Source organism: Typopeltis vanoorti, chromosome 23, assembly GCF_054136105.1.
Source record: "Typopeltis vanoorti isolate ZY-2024b chromosome 23, IOZ_Tvanoo_1.0, whole genome shotgun sequence".
Lineage (NCBI taxonomy): Eukaryota > Metazoa > Arthropoda > Arachnida > Uropygi > Thelyphonidae > Typopeltis > Typopeltis vanoorti.
This window is the reverse complement of record NC_143571.1, coordinates 89,760,192-89,780,997: the sequence shown is the minus strand read 5'-3', so window position 1 is coordinate 89,780,997 and position 20,806 is coordinate 89,760,192. Positions and strand designations below refer to the sequence as shown.

Genomic DNA, 20,806 nt, shown 5'->3' with positions numbered 1-20,806 from the left:
GATTCTATATTAGCGATCACTGAGCAATTGATGATTTTCTAGGAATAGAAAATCTGGTTGTTGATGACCTTCTCTATCACTTTCGAGAATATTGAGTGAAAGGAATGGGACGACAATCTGATGGCTGACTTTTGTCGACCGTTTTAGGTACAGACTGGATAAAGACTTGCTTTCGTGCTGTTGGGGTTAATTTGTTTGGATGTTATATGTGGTAGGTCACGAGATTAGCTTCACCGTGTGGTCTGGAATATTGCAAATTTTAATTTAATTTAATTTTAAATTAAAATTAAAATTTGCAAAACTTCAAAATTTAATTAAAATTAAATTTTTAAATTGCATCAAAAAGAGACTCGGGAAGGCATTACAACAATCTGAAAATATCGTTGTTGGATGTGCGAAAACACCATTATTACTGAAATTAAATTTGGATTTTATTTTTATTTTTTATTCTAACAGATGAGTTGCAAAGTTTCTTTTTTTTTTTTTTTTTTTTCTGCAAGAAATTACAATTGTAAAAATTAACAACACTTTAGTTGGAATGCTGTAATATATTTAATATTGGTGTAATGATGATCTTTGGATTTATAATTTAAGCACTCGCTATGATATTTGTCATGAAATGTGCAAATATAAGGATGCATGAGGATTGTTTTTGGAACTCCGCGAGCAGTTCAACTGGTGTCAAACAATTAAGAAGAAAGTTTTTTTTTTTTTTTGAAAACTGAATTATAAAAGTAGCAATTTCTTAAGAATTTATGAGTTTTTTTAAAAGAAACTAACACAGCAATTGAAGATAAGGATACTGTTAAATCATATGGGTAATTATGGAAAGTTTTTGTTTGCTTATCTGTGGTTTCAGCTCTTTTGAAAGCTTTAAACGAACTTGACGTTGTATTAGTAATGTCAAGAATAGTTGAGCGAAATTGCTGCAAAAAAGTTGAATATTTGCATGATGAAACAAATCAATGTATTCAAGTAAAAGTTTGATACGTTTGACAGTGAAACGTTAGGAGTTCCATTGTAATTAATTACACTTGCAGGCGAGTTATTAATGCATATATTTAAAGTAAATGCTGTTTTTACATCAGAGTATGCATCAAACTAAAGAAAGAAGTTTTGAGCCTCAGAGAAACTAACTTAGAAATAACGTCAGTGTTTGGTTGTTATTACTGCTGACAAATCACCTCGAAGCATTAGTTGCTTTGAGGTGATTTTTCTTTTTAGAGTGATAAATATGTTTTCATATTCACATCAACTATAATTTTAATCCTATTCGAATGCTGACTATAAAGCATTAAGAAATTTTTGTGTCTTTGCTACAGAGACTGCTCATAACTAAAGTATGTTTAGATCAAGTCTGGGATCTGATCACCAGATCCGTGTAGAGTTTTCAATCAACAAACAAAGGATTCGAATTACGAACGAGCATGGATGTTTGTAAAAATCTTTAGGTGGTAGATATATTTAACTGTGTGCTGTGTGTGACCACTGTCTTGTTTATTGAAGCCCTGAAAAGGTGTGCAGCGGCTGGTTTGTAGAGCAGCTTACTTTTTTCAAGCACAGAAACGACAGCAAAATCCTTGACTATATTGTAAAAAAAATTAAATAAGCGATATTTTATTAAAAAATCTCATATCTGAAACAGTAAGCCAACTAAGAAAGCAGGAAGTTTTCAGAAAATTTATAAGTGGCTACTTTATTGACATCATTTTTAGTTTTTATGTAACTCCCCCCTCACCCCCCAAAAAAAAGGATGAATACATATAGTGTATTAGAGCCAATGGTGGAGCCAGTGGCTGTCTTTTTTGTACTTTTATATTTTATTTATTTTTAAAATGCTCCGGAGTCCCTCCTCTATATACTAAACATTGAACTTCCAGGCTGCTTCAGGTCTCCAATAAGCGGGGTGATTGTTGGTCTCACACCGGCTGTGAATTTCACTTCCAACCTAAAGGCAATCACAGACATTCATGACTTCAGCAGCAGGATGGATCTGAATCTGCAGCCGGATACGCTAACCCAAAACAGGACGGCATACGTAAATTGTCGATGGTTACTAATTTATGAATATGAGAAGGGAAGAGAAAATGTGATGGTATAAGAATGAATTAGTTTTCCACACGACATTTTTCTTTATGCATAAACATTATTTTGTACAGTAGTTGACTTTCACTGACTGTTGCGACACATCTTGAACAATAAAAGACCTAAATAATGAAGGCTTGATGACCAATCGCTCATCGGAATAACCGTACTTAACCGTCACGTCAGCCGTGAGGAAAGGTAATGGAAAAGTCACAACACACACCATCTCCAGACCCAGCTAACCTATTTGTCCGTCCGTCCCCCCACCCCAAGGAAGAAGTAATCGAAACAGCCACTACAAGATATGTATCAAGACATTATTTCGTCATCTGGTGCGCAATACGCGACCTGAAACAGTGCGTTGTCTTCTATTCGGATTGCAAACATCGACGTGTGTGACACACAAAAGTTGCCATCACTCTGATAAGTGATTTGAAATTCAAGTTGGCAAAGACTTAATGAACTGAATTTATGATCTAACTGTTCTGAACAAAGAATTGTTGCTAAGAGCAGTCAGCGAACGAATGAATCCTCTCAGGAAATGTGAGGAAAGAACAAAAGTTATAAACTGGGAAAAGAATGAGCTGGATGGCGCACAAAAGTCATTTCTAATAGCATCTGCATCATTATGAACCGAAGTGGGAGGAAACTGGGTTTGATAAAGCGCATTTAAAGGCTTGGGTGAAGAAGGAATCAATTGATCTGCCGAATGTGTTCTTCGGTAATAGTGGACGAAGCAATGATAGAACTGGGACACCTCAGACAATTACTCCTAACGGTCCAACGTTGAGCTGCACGCAATAGGAGTGTGTCACAAAAGGAGCAGCCCCACCCAGACCTCGTGGGAGTTTAATGATAAAGCAGTTCCGTGAAATAAAAGCTCGGCCTCTGACCGTGTTTCGTACGATTTCGAAAGAACAGAAGAGCTTCGGAAATTGATATTAGAAGCTTCGAATTAGAAAATCTGGTCCGGAAGATACGCTAAATACAAGTTTGCGCGTGCGTCATTGCGTTTATTGGCCAAATAGGAGTATATTTTTGAAGAAACGTAAATATTTCACTTCAAGGGGAGAAAAGAGAGAGAGAGAGAGAGAAAAGTCCACTTTCTTCATTTTAGTCAACGATCGTCGACACCAAACGATGATCCCTCTTTCTCGCAATATTGTGCTCCTTTCCGACAGTACGGGTCCTTCAAGGCCGTGTTAAAAGGTGCCGAGCATAGCGGAAAAATAAAATAACTCAAAACATATCCATCAGATTGTCTTACGAAGGCCATCAGGGGGAAAATAGCAACCATTCGAATCGTAAATCTCTTGCAAGAGAGATCTCAAGTCTCCTTGGGGTGCTTATCTGTTTGGAAATCAAAATGTATTTACGTTGAGCAACAGGCAATTTGTACCACGCTTCATATCCTACCCGAGGCGCGATTTCTTAAGGTAACAGCAAAAGACTCTCGCTCGAAGAAATATATTTTATGGAACTTATACTATTTCGTTAAGCATAAAAAAATGTTTGCTACAAACTCAACATCCCACAAATGGGACATCGTTGAAGTGCGTTCGTCCAAAGACTGGATTGCACAGATAGTACTGCTAGATTGCATTTTCTTAAAAGAAAATGTGTCCCTTTCTCAACACATTTGCACATTTTGTATCTTTCATTACTTCATTCTTATCTTCCGTCTGCCAACAATTCCTCTTTCGTGCATTTTTCCTTTAGCATTATTATGAGAACGAATGGGCCAGACTGTTTCTGTCAATCACTTTCGTAGAACGTTCTGGAAATCCTGTGCGAAATGAATGGGAACACAACAAGCAGAGGCCTCTCTCCGTCCTGTGGTACACCCTGCTCACCGAAACTTGGCCTGCAGTTGGTTCGGATGCTCATTCGAAGAACCGTGAAATATTTTTGGATTTCATGGGGAGATTTCGACTTAAAATCTCAAAGCGAAAAAAACATTTGGTCTGTAACTGTTGGTTCTCCGTCCATAACATGATATGATGACCCAAAATGTCGGACAGATTGCGTTGAAATATTGAATGGAAGACACAGTAAAATTCAACGCAACAACATACTTTACATGCATCCTCTGTCCATGGGACAAAATCACTTGACGAATTTGTATGAAATTTGACCAAAGGAACGTGCGAAAATTCATTTCAGAATGAATTGCTGTGTAATTAATGTTGTCATCGTATGGTCTGCGTTCCCCACTCTGCAAATGGATCTTCAGGTGCACCACCCCAAATATGTTCCCATATTTGAAGTGGTGCACCAAAATCCTCTAAGATTGCTCGATTCTATCCAGAAGTGGACAGTCTAGCTAATTAATGATCCCTCTCTCACAGATCCACTTCAATCCCTCTCTCACAGTCGTTCAGTTTCTGCCTCTTCTACAGATGTATGGACACATGGACAGTGCTCTTCTGAATTGGCTACTATTATTCCTCATCTCTCCTCCAAAATCATTAAAACAAGAGCCATTGCTAACCAACACAATTAACTAACTAACTTTTACAGCCATCTTCAAAGTCATCGAACCAACTTCACCGTCTCTTCTTTCATTCCATATACTTACAATCTCCCCCACTCTGCCTTCCACAAACATTACAACATGAAAGACTCCTCCTTTCTTCTATTCCACGCAGCACTAGTGTGCGATAGGTCTTGTGGGCTTTGGTGTTTGGGATGGATATATATAAAAAAAATAATAATATAAGCAAGTTAAACTACTTAATTTTGCATTCGCAAGAACTTTTCTTTAATTTGACGACTGAGTACACCCAGAATGTTTTCTTTATACGAATTATTAAGATTATTGTTCATGTACGGGAAAGGATACGCTTTCCTTTCTATTCACACCACGGTTCTGACTCCAGTAAAGGGTCCTTTTCCATTTTTCACTTGCACTAAAATCTACAATTCCAATCTTCACATCATAAGGAATTCAACTATTCGATTTTTATGTACACGAATTTCATTCACTCTGAATAGTTCAATTAACCGTAATTTTTTTTCTTCAATAAATAAACAGAGGGTAAATCAAGGGTCCAAGAACAAAAACTTAGCACGAATAAGAACTTTTCAGTTTGCTAAATGTTAGAAAACAGGGAAAAAAAGTCCTTGTGAAGGAATCAATGTAATCAATGCATAGAAATCCTCTGGCAAGAGGTGTTCTATATTTATTTCGATCATAATTGTCATCATAAAATGACAATCCTGCTTTATATATATATATATATATATCTGTGATTGTGAAGAATTGTTCTGCAATGCCTATCATGCAAGTCTTGATATCTGGAAGGTTGGCTTCTTGGTATGACTGGAGATTGATGAACCAAGGGGCATTAAATGCCATTCTTAGGCATTTATTATGGATTGTCTGTAATCTGTTAATGTTTCTTTTAGTTGTGTATCCCCAAGTTGATGAGTCGTAAGTTGAGATTTTATCACAGATTCGTAGAGGAGAATTTTGTTGTTTATGTTTAGGAAGCTGTTCCTATTCAAAAGTGGATATAGCTGTACTATTTTCTGACTTACTTTAGTGGAGACACTATTTATGTGTGTCTTGAAATTTAGGCGTTTATCAAGATGAACTTCTAGATATTTGTTAGAGTTGTGCCAAGGGATGATTTTTCCAAACATTTGTATATTTGTGTTCGGTTCTGCTTTACGTCTGGTGAAAAATACTGCAGAGCTTTTTTCTGGGTTAATTGCGATACGCCATTTTGGTGTACCAATTCTCTAATTCATTGACTGTTCTCTGAAGCTTGTTTGTGGCCAGATGTGAACGGAGGGATCTGGCTATGATAATTGTGTCATCGGCATAGAGGGGGGGTGATGGATGAGGACAACTTGGAGAGATATGCTTTGTATATAGAGAAGAGTAGGGGAGATAGCAGAGAGCCTTGACGGACTCCTGCCATGAATCTCCTTTCTGATTCCATTGAGTTTTATTTTAAATTTTCTGTTATTCAGACATGATTTGATAAGTAGAAACTAGTGGGATTCCTACTTGGTGTAGCTTAAAAATTAGACCATGATGCCAAATTCTATCAAACGCTTGTGTTATGTCCAGGAAGATTGCGCCAGAATGTTGGGGCCATTCATACCCTTCGGTGATGTATTCAATGATTCTGTAAATTTGGAGAGTTGTAGAATGCTGTTTTCTGAATCCGAATTGCTCTTCTTGTATGACGTGGTTGTTATCTGTTGCCTCTTGAATCCGTGTTAGTATAGCGCGTTCGGCTATCTTGCGTACACATGATAGAAGGCTGACATGTCGATAGTGCTGTGGAAATTGTGTATTTTTTCCAATTTTTGGAATTAGGAAGACATCCGCAAGCTTTCATCACTCTGGGAAATAAGTTAGCCGAATGATGGCTACCAGATGCATAACCCCCTTTACGTGGGAGTAGATTGAGCGCCTTGTTCGTTATACCATCCGGACCCTTTTTATTGTTTAGTTTTCTTGTGATCTCATATTTTTTATTTAGCTTTCTTATGATCTCATATATTTGTGTTGGTGACACGGATTTGTTGTTGGATTGGAGTGAGGCATTTTGAATTATTTTGGTAAATTGGGGCTGCATTGTCTTTCTAAGCTCTCTGCAAATGCTTCTGCTTTTTCCTCATCACTGTAGGCGACTCTATATTCACCTTGGATTGGAGGAAGCGTGTAACGTTTCGAACGAAGTGATCTCATTATTCTCCACAATGACTTATCCTCTGTGTTTAAATTATGTATTTTGTTATTCCAAAGTTGGTTTCGTTGTGACACAGTTATCACAATTACGGCATACCGAACCTGATTTGTTGATCTGTTAACTGCCTGCTTATCTGCGGGATCCATTGTTCTCTGATATTGTTTTCTTAACCTGTTTTTCTCTCGGATAAGACATTTTATGTCCTCTGGGAGTTTATTTGGTGGTGCATATTTGGTTATATTTGTTACCTGTGATGTAATTGCTTTTCGAAGGATCATATATTCTTTTTCTATATCTTCAGTGGATGTTATATGTGGTACTGGGCCAAGGTTTTCCGGGAAGGGAATTGTTTCCAGTTTATAAAGGAGGTGGTGTTTTCTGTTAAATCTTGTATGGTGCCTAGTTGCAATATGATGGGGGTTGTGATCAGAACTTAAGTCGTTGACTGCTTGTATTTAATAGCTGTGCGTAATGTTTTTTAGTATTGCCGTCCAGATGTATCAAGTACATCTGGACGGCCGGTTGCTCCGTAATGTGTCGGTTCTGTAGGTCCTATTACTGTCATGTTTCTTGTAGTGGTATATGAATTCAGTAGTCTGCCATTGATATTTGAATTTCTGCTGTTCCATGTGGAATGTTTGGTATTCAAATCTCCAGCTACGATTACTGCTTTACCTGCATTTAGTATTTCATCCAGATATGATTCAAGGAGTTTTTTATTTGGCGGATTGTAGGCTGCAAAGATCATGATACTGTTGAGTTTTCCGTATATATTTCTATTCCTGTTCTGTTTAGGGCTTAGCTACTGCGTTATGTTTAATGTTCCTTTTGACAAAGATGGCAGTGCCTCCTCCTCTTGAGTAGGTCTTGTCTGTGAGGTATGGGGTGTAATTGTTGATTATGAACTATCTTATTCAATAAAAAGTTTAGTGTTTGTTATATTTTAATATTGTTCTCAGAATACCTTTCTTTTGTGAGATTTTAAATTAAAGATATTTCCAATTTCTTTGAAATTGTTTTCTTATATTCTTAATAGTATAAAGCAATCGATATCAAATTCTTGATATATACTATGAAGTGGTGTGCTGGATAATATGATACTATTACACGAAAAGGTTACATTATTAAGAATACATATTAGAATATTTTTATTGAGATTATTGAGTAATATAAGTACTGGATTTGAGATTTATATCTTCGCCTGAGATGCAGATACATAAATTAAAATATAAATACTATAAAATAAAATAATATTCTATTAGAGAAAGTGATTTTATATCGGGATATGAAATAAATATATATTGATCCGCGAGGAGCAATATACTCTGCCTATTTCAGAGAAAACAGTTAAGATTAAAAGGACTAAAATAATTATAAATAAACTACTGAAAAAAAAGAGCCTAAAGGCTTCACTTCGGCGATGCAAAATTGTTCAAATTCAGCGGATATTGAATCAAACATTACTTCAAAGCCGAATAGAGAAACTACAAGAGTTTCACGCCGAATATAGAAGCTATAATAGTTTCGGCGGATCCAGGCGTAAGCCAACCTTTCAGGACAGGGGCAACTCGTAGTAAAGGTGGAGTAAATTATGTTCACTATCCTTAGTATTTCCCATAATGTATATAACTAACATCATACATGTTCGCTAGCAGATGTGTTTTACATTATGGGAAATACTAAGGATAGTGAACAGAGCTTACCCCGCCTTTCTTACGAGTTGCCCCTGTCGTGAAAGGTTGGTTTACGCCTGGATCCGTCGAAACTTTTATAGTTTCTATATTTGGCATGAAACTCTTGTAGTTTCTCTATTCGGCTTTGAAGTGATGTTAGATTCAATAACCACGTAATTTGAATAATAAATAAACTAAATAAAAATGAAAACTAAAAATTGATTTCACACATAAAAATAAATAAATTTAATTCGAAATATATATAAAATGCCGAGAAATGAACTGAAAAGAAATAACGCCTTGATCTGCATTATGTTATTAATTATTATTTTATTTTATTTTATTTTATTCTCGCTTTCTGATGATTACCAGTTTAAACGAGCGTTAATTTTAGCAATCTTGCTGTCTCCCGTGGTGTTTTCTAGATATAATTTAAATGTAATATAAATAATCTGATACGGCATTCAATAAATACGCTGTCAGCAGCCGCTGATTCACGGTATTTAGTGAATTTCCACTAAATGTCAAACTAACGTACCGTAAACGTACCATGAACGTCTAGTTTAATCCACTTCACTAGGGGAATCACAGTAGCGGTACTCTCGACCCGGCATTCCAACCTCGTCCCCAAATCCCAACGAGACAACACGAATCGCGCGGTCGAAACCACCTCGCTGGTGCCGTCGTCCTTCGATGTCACAGACGTTTTCATTGGCAGAGACTTCGAGACGTTCCACCACGTCACCTGAGGGGCGGGTCTACCGTTTGAAGATTTACAGTCCAGCACGAACGTTGATCCCTCGGTGTATGGTCCCACACTGGTGCCGTTCTGAACCTGTGCACCATCTACGTGTAATACTGGATGGGAGGGAACAACTGCAAAATAAAATAAATAATATTACCTTTAGTTGACTTGCAAAGAAATTTCTTTTTTAAAAAGCAAAATATAAGAAGTATTATGTTTAATTTTGAACTATTTCTGAAATTATTAAAATTTACTTCATACACTGAAACTAATTTATAATAATTTATATTCAAATAAAATGAATCAGTAATTACAATTGCTAGGGGAAGGAAGGAACTATGAATCGACCGTGAGATGCGGTAATTAATATCTTTGGAGGGTAATGGGTGGCAATGCTGTAGCCAATGAAGTTCTAATTGAGGCTCGGCTATTGCTGTTACCCTCCTGCCATGATCAGAACTTTAATAGCTCAATAAAACCTTATCCGTATACTGTCCTGTACAGATAACGGGGAAGATGAAAAGCATTCTTGCTTCGCCCCTTTAAGCCAGTCCTTATAAGGATAAGGACTACAATTGCTAATGTAAAGTATACAGTAAGTGTGTCGAAGAACCGCATGGGGAGTTACTAAGTGAAGACGTGAATAGCGTCTCAGTCTAAAAGGATGGTCGCTGGATTGCTGCAAGATTCTATCCTTGAGTCATTCTGGCTCAAGTTGTACGTCCATTGTTGAAGCGATTTGAAAAGAAGCAGTCAGCTGTTTGTTGATGACGCACAGTAGAGAAGTGGGATACGAGGCATGACTCACATGCTGTATCCAAGAGGGAATCGTGACCTGATTGATCGGTTTTGCAGCCAGCTGATAGATTTGATACAATAGAATGACACTACATTGCAAGGAATTGGGAGTAGCAAGAGACGTGCGCAGTCACACTGACGGAGTGGTGAAGGCCACATCGAAGAATCACTTCGATCACATTTTCTCTGGATTATTGTATGCAATTTTGATTACTTGGCATGGTGGCATTTGTCGACAGAGTTGGTACGTATCCATTTGTGTGTGGCGCAGTGGTTAAATTCCAGAAGAATAAGCTCCGGGGCCCTTAAAGTAAGGATCATAAAAGTGAGGCGATTGCTAGATTGTCGCAACATTTTTAAATTTTATTTATTTATTTATTCTGGTAGAGTTAAAGCCATCATACCTCCTCTTCCACTCCACCAGAAACATTAAATACAACGCATTAATATTATCGCATTTCAACTGATGGGAATCCTGTGTTTCTGTGGATTCCTTACAGACTTCTTTCTCTTCAGAAACTACACACAAACTGTCATTACAAACTCGTTTTGTATTATCAGTGTCATCCGAGCTATTTTTCGGTTAAAGAAGGTACCAATGTACTTATCCATAGTTGAAATAGCAGCCTACATAAACCAAAAATATAAGACACGATTTTCTTTGTGCTTCTCACAATCGCGAGCTCTGATAAACAATTGCTAATCTGCTGTTCTATTTTTGGTTACACATCACTCGCCACTGGTATTCAGCAGAAAAAACCAGGAGCTACCATCAACTCCAAGTTTAATCGCTGTGCCATTACCATGATCTCTCGCCTCAAGAGCGGCCACACAAGACCAATCAAGTTTAGCAATTGCATAAAAATCTTCTCCATCTGTAACATCGAGGAAGCATCACCAATTCATTTACTAACTTCTATGAACATTTCTAAATGTGAACTTTATAACAACCCAGAAAAGATGCTGTACAAAATACATGAATTTGTCCTCTATGATCTGGTGTAATAATACCATGGGATAATATAATAAAAAAATAAAAATGTTGGTTACTGGCTGTTACCAACCAGAAAAGACAAAATATCGCTACGAATCTGTCAAAATTCCGCTACACTAAGCTGCAACAATGTTTGCTTGTCAATCGCTGCAAGATAACGCATTACACGTTATACGGATTAGCGTCTTTACACGTTGCACACAAGTCATGAGATGAAAGACGATTTTCGTCACCCTGCGTAACACCATCTCCCTGCTTATTGGAGGTATAATGTGGCTTTTGATAAAGTTCCAAGTTTCGCCTCTGAAAAAACAAACTTCTCTTCGTTCCCCTACGCTAATATACCATAGATTTACAACTTGCGTGAGTGGGAGTCACGCAAAATATCCCAGATTAAGAGACCATAGATAAAGATGCAGATGTGGACAACAACCGATTTCTATTTAAAAAAAAAAACACGATCTTTTTGGTGTAAATATATATGTGCTAGGTATGCATGGAGACAAAGTTTTAAACAATACACGGACAATGGTTTCCAATCGGGGGTGGTTCACTTCAATCGATATTCTGAACTATGAGATTCCGATTTTCATGGCTCGATGGAGCAATGTAATCGGATTGTCGTATTACCTAATTGTTGATGGATTTTATGTTTCGTATTCCTTTTAAAGATGGCTTATACATCTTCCAAGTATCCAGAATGCGAAAAGCTGGCTGAAAAAATTAGTTCGTTCATTCGGCGTTTAGAATTCCGATAATCCGTTTTTTGCAGAATCATAAAAATCACTCGTTTCCGATCCCTGTAACTGACAGGACGATGCTTATCACATTTCTTGAGATACCAAACCGTTTTTCCGCTTGTAACTCGAACTGCATTAATCAGTGCGAGATGAATAAGTTGCCACATCATGAATTTCCACGAGAGACTCATTACCCTTTCCACAAACATTGCTGTTCTCTGCTTAATGGATGCCACTCCGGAATGGACGAATACAGAAAAGCTTCCACCTGCAAATTAGCCTATATCTGTAATCATTAGAAAGAGATAATTCTTAATTAAATCATTACCGAATGAGTTCCGCGTCTCTCGAAACCATTTAGTTTATGTAAATTAGCACGACGAACATAATTAGCAACACAACACAGCACTTTGGATCTCTTTGCCAACCGTGTCACCTCTACGTTGGATCAAGTTCGAATTCTTCCATTTTTTTATTTAACAGTGTACTATTACTTATGGTTATCTCTTTTTGCAATAAAACTTCAATAAATATCTAATTAGTACGAAACCGATTGCTGACCTTGATCATGATTGTTTTGCTAAGCACATTAGATTGTTGACTCATACATCGATTGTTAAAATCTAAAACTTATTGCACCAGTCACTATCATTGTGTTTTTCTTCATTTGTTTGGTTTTGATCTACAATATGAAATCTTCGTCTAAATCAAACTCATTGTCTCGGCCTAAAGATATGTATGTTACAGCAGCTGATAGCGCCATCTGGCATCAAAACCAACCGAAGGTTCTGATTGCGGTAAAATTATTTACGATTTTATAATGTCCCAATCTTAACTGTGCTCTTTAAACAGTAAGTTTTGGACATTGTGATTGATAATTAAAGGCGAGCAAGCATGCCGAAGATGTGAAATATCTACTTAGCAGAGTAAATTCTGCTGTAATTTTCTTAACGATCAGTAAGAGAATGGGAGAGGGGGTAACGATGGAGGGTATTCGCACAGACTTAAAACGCTAATCTGCATATCGCATGTCAAAACTAACCGTGCAATACGTTGAATAATGTTCTGGAATATCTTTTCTGAAACACTCGCAAGATTTATGTCTACAATTGGCTTAATGGACAGCTAGAGGAGGTTAAACACAGAGGAGGCTTTAATATAAAGATTAAAACGAGTATCTGCACATTTTCTGCTAATTAAACATTAATAACATCGACTACCATTATTACTTAACGGGGAGAGCAGATTAATTCAATTATTTTCTAAGTGGGATTCGAAGCCTTTAATACCGGCAGCACCAAAGGGGCCACGGGTTCTCGTGTTTTCTGCAAAGACTAGCTGGAAATGTTCAAACTTATTCGGAGTGTGATACATTCAAAAGAATTTACATTGTTGTTTTCACAATCATTATTGGGACGACTTTCCATTGTTGTCAAGCTTGTAATATTTCATTTATTTCTGACTGTGATTAATTTAAAAGACTTTACATTGTTTACAGAATTCTAATTCGGAACAATTTTCCATTGTGGAAATTTCCCAGAGTTATTACTCAAATAGCCTTTAATGTTTTCACATCAAAAGCTGAACTTTTTCAAATAAACTATAAGAATCACAGTAGGCGTTAAAAAGGTCCAAATACTTTGCTTTCACGGAGCTTTACGTGTTATACATTGGTAATATGTTTTTTCTTTCGCCTTAAGAAAGAGGCCAACCATTCTCATTTACAGCTAAATTGATTCGCAGGAATAAAGACAATCCTCAAAACTCTTTTAAGAGCACACTCGCTTTTTCTTTTCTTTCCTTTTTTTTTTCCATTCGCGCATCGCTCAAGTAATCTCTTTAAATATTAATAGGTATTTGAATATTAATATCTATTTAAGTATTAGCATACTTATTAAGTTTCTTCACACCGCTTTGAGCACCACTTTCGCCTTCAAGGACAACGTGAAAGACAAAATTCAAATTATTTCCTGAATTATAAATGCATCTGTGCACCTCAAACTCCGAAATAAAGACGGCTTTCACTCATTATGCAAAATATCTCGGCTAGATTTCTTCTCTCGCTTCATTAAAATAAGATTTTTATTTCCTGATACGTAAAGTATAGGATCAGACAAGAGTCGTCTCAGTTTTATTTTTTCTTTAAGTACGGCCCGGCCGAACACTTACACTGGCTGTCCACTTTATTGAAAGCACAAGCTATAAACGCAATACCAAAAGGTATACGAAACTGGCTTTGCTTTCGCATCCGTCTTTGCGAGGAGTAGCATCCATTTCTTTGTCAACGCATATGCATTCCCTTCAGGTTTCGTGTCGACTTTCAATAACAATGATATTCCATAAAGAGTGGGGCCCCCCGAAGCCGGAGTAGCCTCGCACATCGTTCCAAACAAAAAGTTTCTGATGGGATTTGCTTTCGCTGTTCTTGCAAGCTGCTATTGAATTAAGCCGTTTAAAATGTTTCGACGTCCCTCAACGTCGGGGAAAATATGTAAAGAAACACACGAATACAAACAGCATTTCCTGTGAGTTTTCTCGAGAAAGCAGCGTCAGGATGTTTTTGAAAGGTAAACAGAACGCAAGGAGGCTTTTGTCTTGTGCTTTCTGGGGATGATATTTTTCTTCTTGAAAATGTTAAGTCACGTCTTTCTCTTGTGGCATTTCTTATTTGTTCTCTCCTTAAGTAAACTTTTCATATCGGCGGTGTTCTTCGTTTGCTCCGCTGTTTCTGTGGTGGTGTTTTTACTTCTTTGCTCTCCGTAATTGCCTCGTTGACTTCGTAAAGCATTCCTTTCTTCAGACGTCTTGACATAAAAGTCTCAAGACACACACACAGGAGTGTATTGTGTTTTAAACGATTACAGATCTCGACGACTTTTTTATGATTCGCCGAAACTTCTGTGTCGTCCAAAAGGATTGCGTGTGTGATCGTTTGTATACGAGGGTTGCTTTTTATACGAGGGTTGCTGTTGTTTTTGCCAACGCTAAAATCCCTCTCTGTTTACAGTTGTAACGACAGACCATTCGGAGGTACGTCAAAATGACGGCGGGGTGAGCAATTCCGCTTAACAGTCAATTGGTGCGTTTGTTTGTTCGGTATACATAACGCGACAGCAACCATGGCAACCCACAAACTAACTTTAGCCAGAAATGAATCACTCCTGTCACAGTAATAATTGCTAAGGCAATTTTGTGTTTACCTAACAAAACAGAATTATGAAACTGGAATTAAGGTTCGTGCATTTGCCGACGTCTGTCTGATGTCTGTTGATTTTATTTTATTTGATTTTTTAATGAACTACGATTAATGTTAATAGTCTGCGAAATCACGAACAACGCAACTCAAACGGTGGCTGTTTTTCTTTTTAATGTTTCTAGAAGATCCCCATACACAGTGAAGTTCATAAAGCAGGTGCCTCTAAGCTTCCTCTAAGAAATTGAGACAAAAATAAATCTTCACCTTATTAGAATCAAACTTCTAAAAATCGCGGCGCATCCTTTTAATTTTTTTCCTTTTCGTTTTAGCCTGTAAGAGTGGAAGCAATCAAATGGATAATAGTTGATAAAATTAAATGAAAACATAAATTTTCAATTGGTGAAGTATTTTCACCTGGATGCCAGCCTGGCTGGCCGAGTGGTTAGCATATCCGCTTTCCAGGCAAAAGGCTGCGGGTTCGAATCCGCCGCGAGCATGGATGTTTGTGATTGTCTATAGCAATGTTTCTCAAAGTGTGGTACGCATATCTCCGAGGGTACGTGAAAGGTCTTCATGGGGGAACGTAGCAAGTTTCGGCTATTCCTCATTAATGCATGGAATCATTGTTTAAAAAAAAATAATAATTTTAAACGCATATATTTCTTAATAAAATTTACATTATCTTTATAAATTTTGTTCTATTAAAAATAAATCATATTTTTTGTTTATATATACATATAAATTCAAATAAAATAGACATTTACAATGAAATATACGTTATTATTTATTATTATTATTATTATTATTATTATTATTATTATTATTATTATTATTATTTTGATAAGGGGGTACTTGGTAATAATGAAAATTAAATGAGGGATACGCGGGGGTCTGAAGTTTGAGAAACATTGATCTATGGAAATACTAGTGGTGGTGGTCGGCGGTAGATGTCGTTGGTGTAGCCGCGGTCAGTTGGTGGATTGAGTGGCGGAGACAGAGCTGTACAGTAGAGGCGCCCTCCCTAGATGAGTCTGGTGGAGTCAAATAATAATAATTTAAATTAAATTAAAGATACTAAGAAATTATTCTTTATCCAAGCAGAAGCAAAGAATATAATCGCGTTAAGTTGCACGTCAAGGCTCCTTGTTATATCGAGGCTAATGACTTCACATTAATCGATTTAGTATCCCATAATGCAAAGCACACGTCCTTTGGGATGTATAATATTCTGCATTATGGGAAAGGCCACTCACTACCTAGACTAGTTTCGACCTTTATTGAGATATGTTAAAGTGCGTGGGATGCCTCTCCAAAAATTCTGAGTGATTCACTAGATCACTCTTAATCTCATTGAGTGACCCTAAAGGATCACCACGAAACTCATCACTCCTGACCCGAATTACTCCAGGATAGGAAATTCAGCGGTGACTCCACTCAGTGACAGGCAAAAACTTGCCACCGAGAAGAACCTCTCTACTTCCCAGGAAGTAAGCGAACCCAAAGACGAACATTATTAAAAACATCATCAGTAGGAGAGATACCAAAGTGGAAGTAAAAAAGAAATTATATATTTCCCATATACAATTAGTGTAAAGGTGTAACACTTTATTATTAAAATACTTTGGATTAGATTATATATACAAGTAGCCTAGTTGTGAAGAAATTTCACACACAAATATTGTTTACTTTCTCTTGGATAAAAGATTAAATAAGAATAGAAATCTTGACATCTTTAATTTAATTCATAAATAAAATAAAAAAATCTTCAACAACTTGATTTAATTTAGATATTTTAATAATTAAATAATGCACCTTTTTAATAAGTGTATATTCAAAATATAGGAAAATGGATTGAGTCTAGTACTTTCGTACTAGATCTAGTACGTTTTATAAATTTTTAGTGTTCTAGTACGTTCACCAACAGATCTAGTACTTTTTTCCCTTCCGAATAATAATAATAACGACATGAGAGTTAGACATGTGAGTTGAATATTTTTCTCCTCTCCCACCTCCCCATATGTCATATATTTAGTGACACAAGAATATGATTTCTCTTTTTTTCGTACTCCTCTCGCTGTTGCTAGTCTTCTCTCTTTCACCAACGATCCCGTACTCAGGCAATATGACTGGCATTAGCCAATGAAAATATATTCTTCGTTGTTCAAACACTTCTCGCGCGTTATAAGTCCAGTGTTTTTATTACTTTTATTAAAAAAAAACTTGTTTAATTCTTCATGGAAAATATTATTATTTAGATTTTACTTTTAAACATGGACAAGTGACAAGAAAAACGTTCTAAATTTAAATTTGATTCTAAATCTCAGGAGAAAATGTGTAGTGCATGAGTTATTAAAGTATATAAACGAGCTATTGAAAGTAAAGATATCAATGTCAGCCCTTCCCACTCACAAGAAACCGCTTCTCACACAGGTAATTCAGATAAAAGAGAAAGTGATGCTAGTTATGATTCAAACTCAAGTTTGCAAGGCTCATCTAAAAAGATGAAAAAATCATATAAGCAAAAATCCAAAGAAGAATGGTTGGAGGATCCCTTTCTTGAATCCTGGATTTATTCAGGTAAAAGTAAAGAACACACTGCTTATTGTAAATTTTGTGATATAAGCATTAATGGTAGCAAATGTCTATTGATTCGTTATGCAAACACTCCAAAACACTAAAAGAATCTAAAAGAAGCTCACCAGGTATAATGTCGTTGTTTAAATTCAGGTCCAAATATCAGTCGGGAAAATAAATTAAAGAGGCAGAATTAAGATTATGTGCATATGATGCAGACAGGTCCCTTCCGTACGGGGGTGTAAAGAACCAGGGCGGCACAATTTAGGGGCGATATAATCGAACACGTTCATAAAAAATAGGGAATAAATAATACACTGAACTGTTTGTGCATATGTGTCACCTTCGAATGCGAGATTTCAGTGAGTGGCTGAGTCGCTGGGCAGTTAAATAAATGGTACGAGCTTCAACACAACTTACTCTAATCACTGCTCTCAGCACAGTGAACAAACATTCTAGGAATTTCTCGAGTTTTCTTCTTGATGGACCTGTGTTTCACACAGGATTTCTCCATGATTGTATGTCACAAAGATGCCTCCAATGATCTCGATCTTGAGCCACTCTCTCTTCCATGTTATCCTCATAGATTTCACCACTGGATCTTCTCATCTTGTAGGTGGTCTTCCTGGTTTTCTCTTTATTCTTGTTGCCAGTTGAATATTGCATATGTCCATCTGTTTTTCCTGAGTCTGGCGATGTGACCTGCCCATCTCATCTTGCTTTCATATACTGCAGTTACCATATCTTTTATGCCTGATCTCTTTCTTAGTTCCGTGATTCTAACATGTTCCGTTTTGTTGATGTTACAAATCCTACGTTCCATTGCACGCTGAGTTATTCTGAGAGGTCTCTTCTTCTTTTCTTGTCGTGTTCCATGTTACATTACAGGAGTATATTTGTTTATTATATAAAAGTAAGTTTTTTTTTACTATTTGTTTTTTTCTTTATTTTAATATACATTCCTCTTAATGTGCAGTATAATAAAATGATTCGTAACGTGATATTGTACTTCGGGATCCTTTAATTTTTAATGGAAGGGGCGGCACAAAAATTTTGCACTCGGGAGTCGCAAACCAACGGAACGGTCCTGGATGTCGAATACAATTTGCTTTTGTGGCTTATGGGTACTCTTCCAACTCTATTGAAAACAATTGCTCCTAATAGTGAAATTGCTAAGAAAATAGAGTGTGGACGCATTAAATGTAACTATCTTATAAAAAAATGCGTTGGCTGTAGAATCACGCAATGAAATCTCAAAAAAAAAATAATAATAAAACTCTTTTGATAAAATGGACTCCTTTTGACAAAAGAAAAATTGAAACATTATCAACCAAAGATTTTACTGTTTCTGAAGAGTTAATTAATTTAGCAAAATCTGATAAAATAATGAATAAATACTTCCAGTGGTTTTCTTGTGAGTGGAAATCCCTATGTATATGTAAATAGCATAATAAATAACTGAAACTTTAATGTTATATTATTTGAACCACTAAAATGAGACTAAAAATTATATGGTAAGTTAACACATGTGAGGTGCTAGAGTTACAATTGAGACTTCTGTTATGATGATTGACAACTGCAGCTCTTGGACTCATAGATGACTACAGTGAGGTGAGTTTTGACTTCTTTTCTTTTCATATTTGTTATACATGTGTTAATTTAGAGGTTTTACATTGAGTTCATCTATGATAATAAAGGAATAACACCGTAAAATGCCCTAAATAGAGTGAATGAAATGAAAGCAAATAAAAATGTAGTACTTTTTTTTTTTTAGATCTAGTACCTGTTTTCTGAATAAGTTAGTACGAAATATTTTTGCTGAGTGGTCACCCTGGCTGGTCCCTGAAAAAAAGAAAGATAGCACAGTGCGCCCTGGCGGCTTGTCTGCTTCTTCACCGAGCGAAGGTCTGGGTGGTTACGTACTTGCCTCAGGTTGCTCTGGGCCAGAGTTCTGCTTGTTTTCAGGTGGTATTTTCCAGACAGATACCCTATTTAGGGCACTCGCAAGTATGTAGATACTGGACAGTGGCCTTTATCGAGGCTCTTTGGTGGATGCCTTGCCCTGGGAGATGAGCGGTTCTGGCTAACGGATTATGGAGGTTGATTCTTGGTTTGGTGATGGCCTTTGCATACCACTGAGGCCTCTGAAGTCCTCAGTGGTATGCAAAGAATTTTGTCCATAGAACTATCGCTCAGTTTAATATATAGTGAGTTATAGGATCTTTCCGGTTACTTATTTGGGTTATAGTTATCTGAAGGATCGCCTATTTTTGGAGACACCCCTTATACATTGGATCCATTAGATAATCGCCTATGGTATAGCCTCTACTGGTGTAGCCTTATCGGGGTTCTTTGGAGACGTGCGGTTCTGCTTGGTAGTAGGATTTGCCTGTCACCGAGCAAAACCACCGCTGAGTATCTTTCAGTGATCGAAGGGTTAAAATTACCCTTCGGGTTACTCACCGAGATTAGAGCGATGTGATGACTCGTCTACTTTTGAAGATGATCCTTTACTTGTACAAAGGTCGAATCCTGTCTGGGTAATGGCTCCCTCCTATAATGCATAGCATATATAATCTGAAAGGATGCGTGCTTTGCATTATGGGATTCTAAGTTGATTAATGTGAAACCATTAGCTTGCATACATTTTTACAACTGGCCTGGTCATGAAGAAACTTCGCATGCAAATTTTGTTTGCTTACACTTGGATAAAGGATTAAATCAAGAATATAATTTCTTGCCATCTTTAATTTATAAATTACTTTTTTTTTAATTTTAAATGGGCTACATTTGAAAGAAGGTTTTATATTTTTTGATCATACGTGTAAGTAATAAAATAAATATTATTGATTAATATAATACTTTAAATATATGTGATTTTGAAATATATTACAATAAAACAGGAAATTAAATTTATACTTGAATTATAAGTTCTTTTTTGCAATGTTAAAAAGTTCAGTGAAATAATTGTAAATTTGAAAGCAAAGAATCCTGTCGAGCACAAATTTGAACTCGAACACTTTTTGATCGGATTGATCAATTGAGGAGATAGTGGGCAGTATCTGAACTGTTACATGAAAAAAAAAATTTTTTTTTTCTTGAAGCATCCGAAAGTGCAACCCGAATCCACAAGGTGATTGCGTTTTCTCCCAGCAGCTGATGTAGAGTGGCAGGGCCGCCTCCGGCAAACTTCTCTTTTTCTTCTTTACTCCAGAATAGACAAAATGACCGGGAAGCACATAATTAACATATATGGTACATTAGTTTCATGCCTTGCTTGCCCGGATATATATAT

General features: G+C 36.6%; 1 protein-coding gene across 1 annotated transcript in view; it reads right to left on the bottom strand.

Annotated features, from left to right (window-relative positions):
* LOC150094048 (synaptogenesis protein syg-2-like) overlaps positions 1 to 20,806 on the bottom strand; it is a 255,756-nt gene that overhangs the window by 88,892 nt on the left and 146,058 nt on the right. The window contains exon 4 of the mRNA XM_090412942.1: positions 9,014 to 9,340. Within this exon, the coding sequence (XP_090269068.1) occupies positions 9,014 to 9,340 (327 nt within the window). The remainder of the gene's footprint in view (positions 1 to 9,013; positions 9,341 to 20,806) is intronic.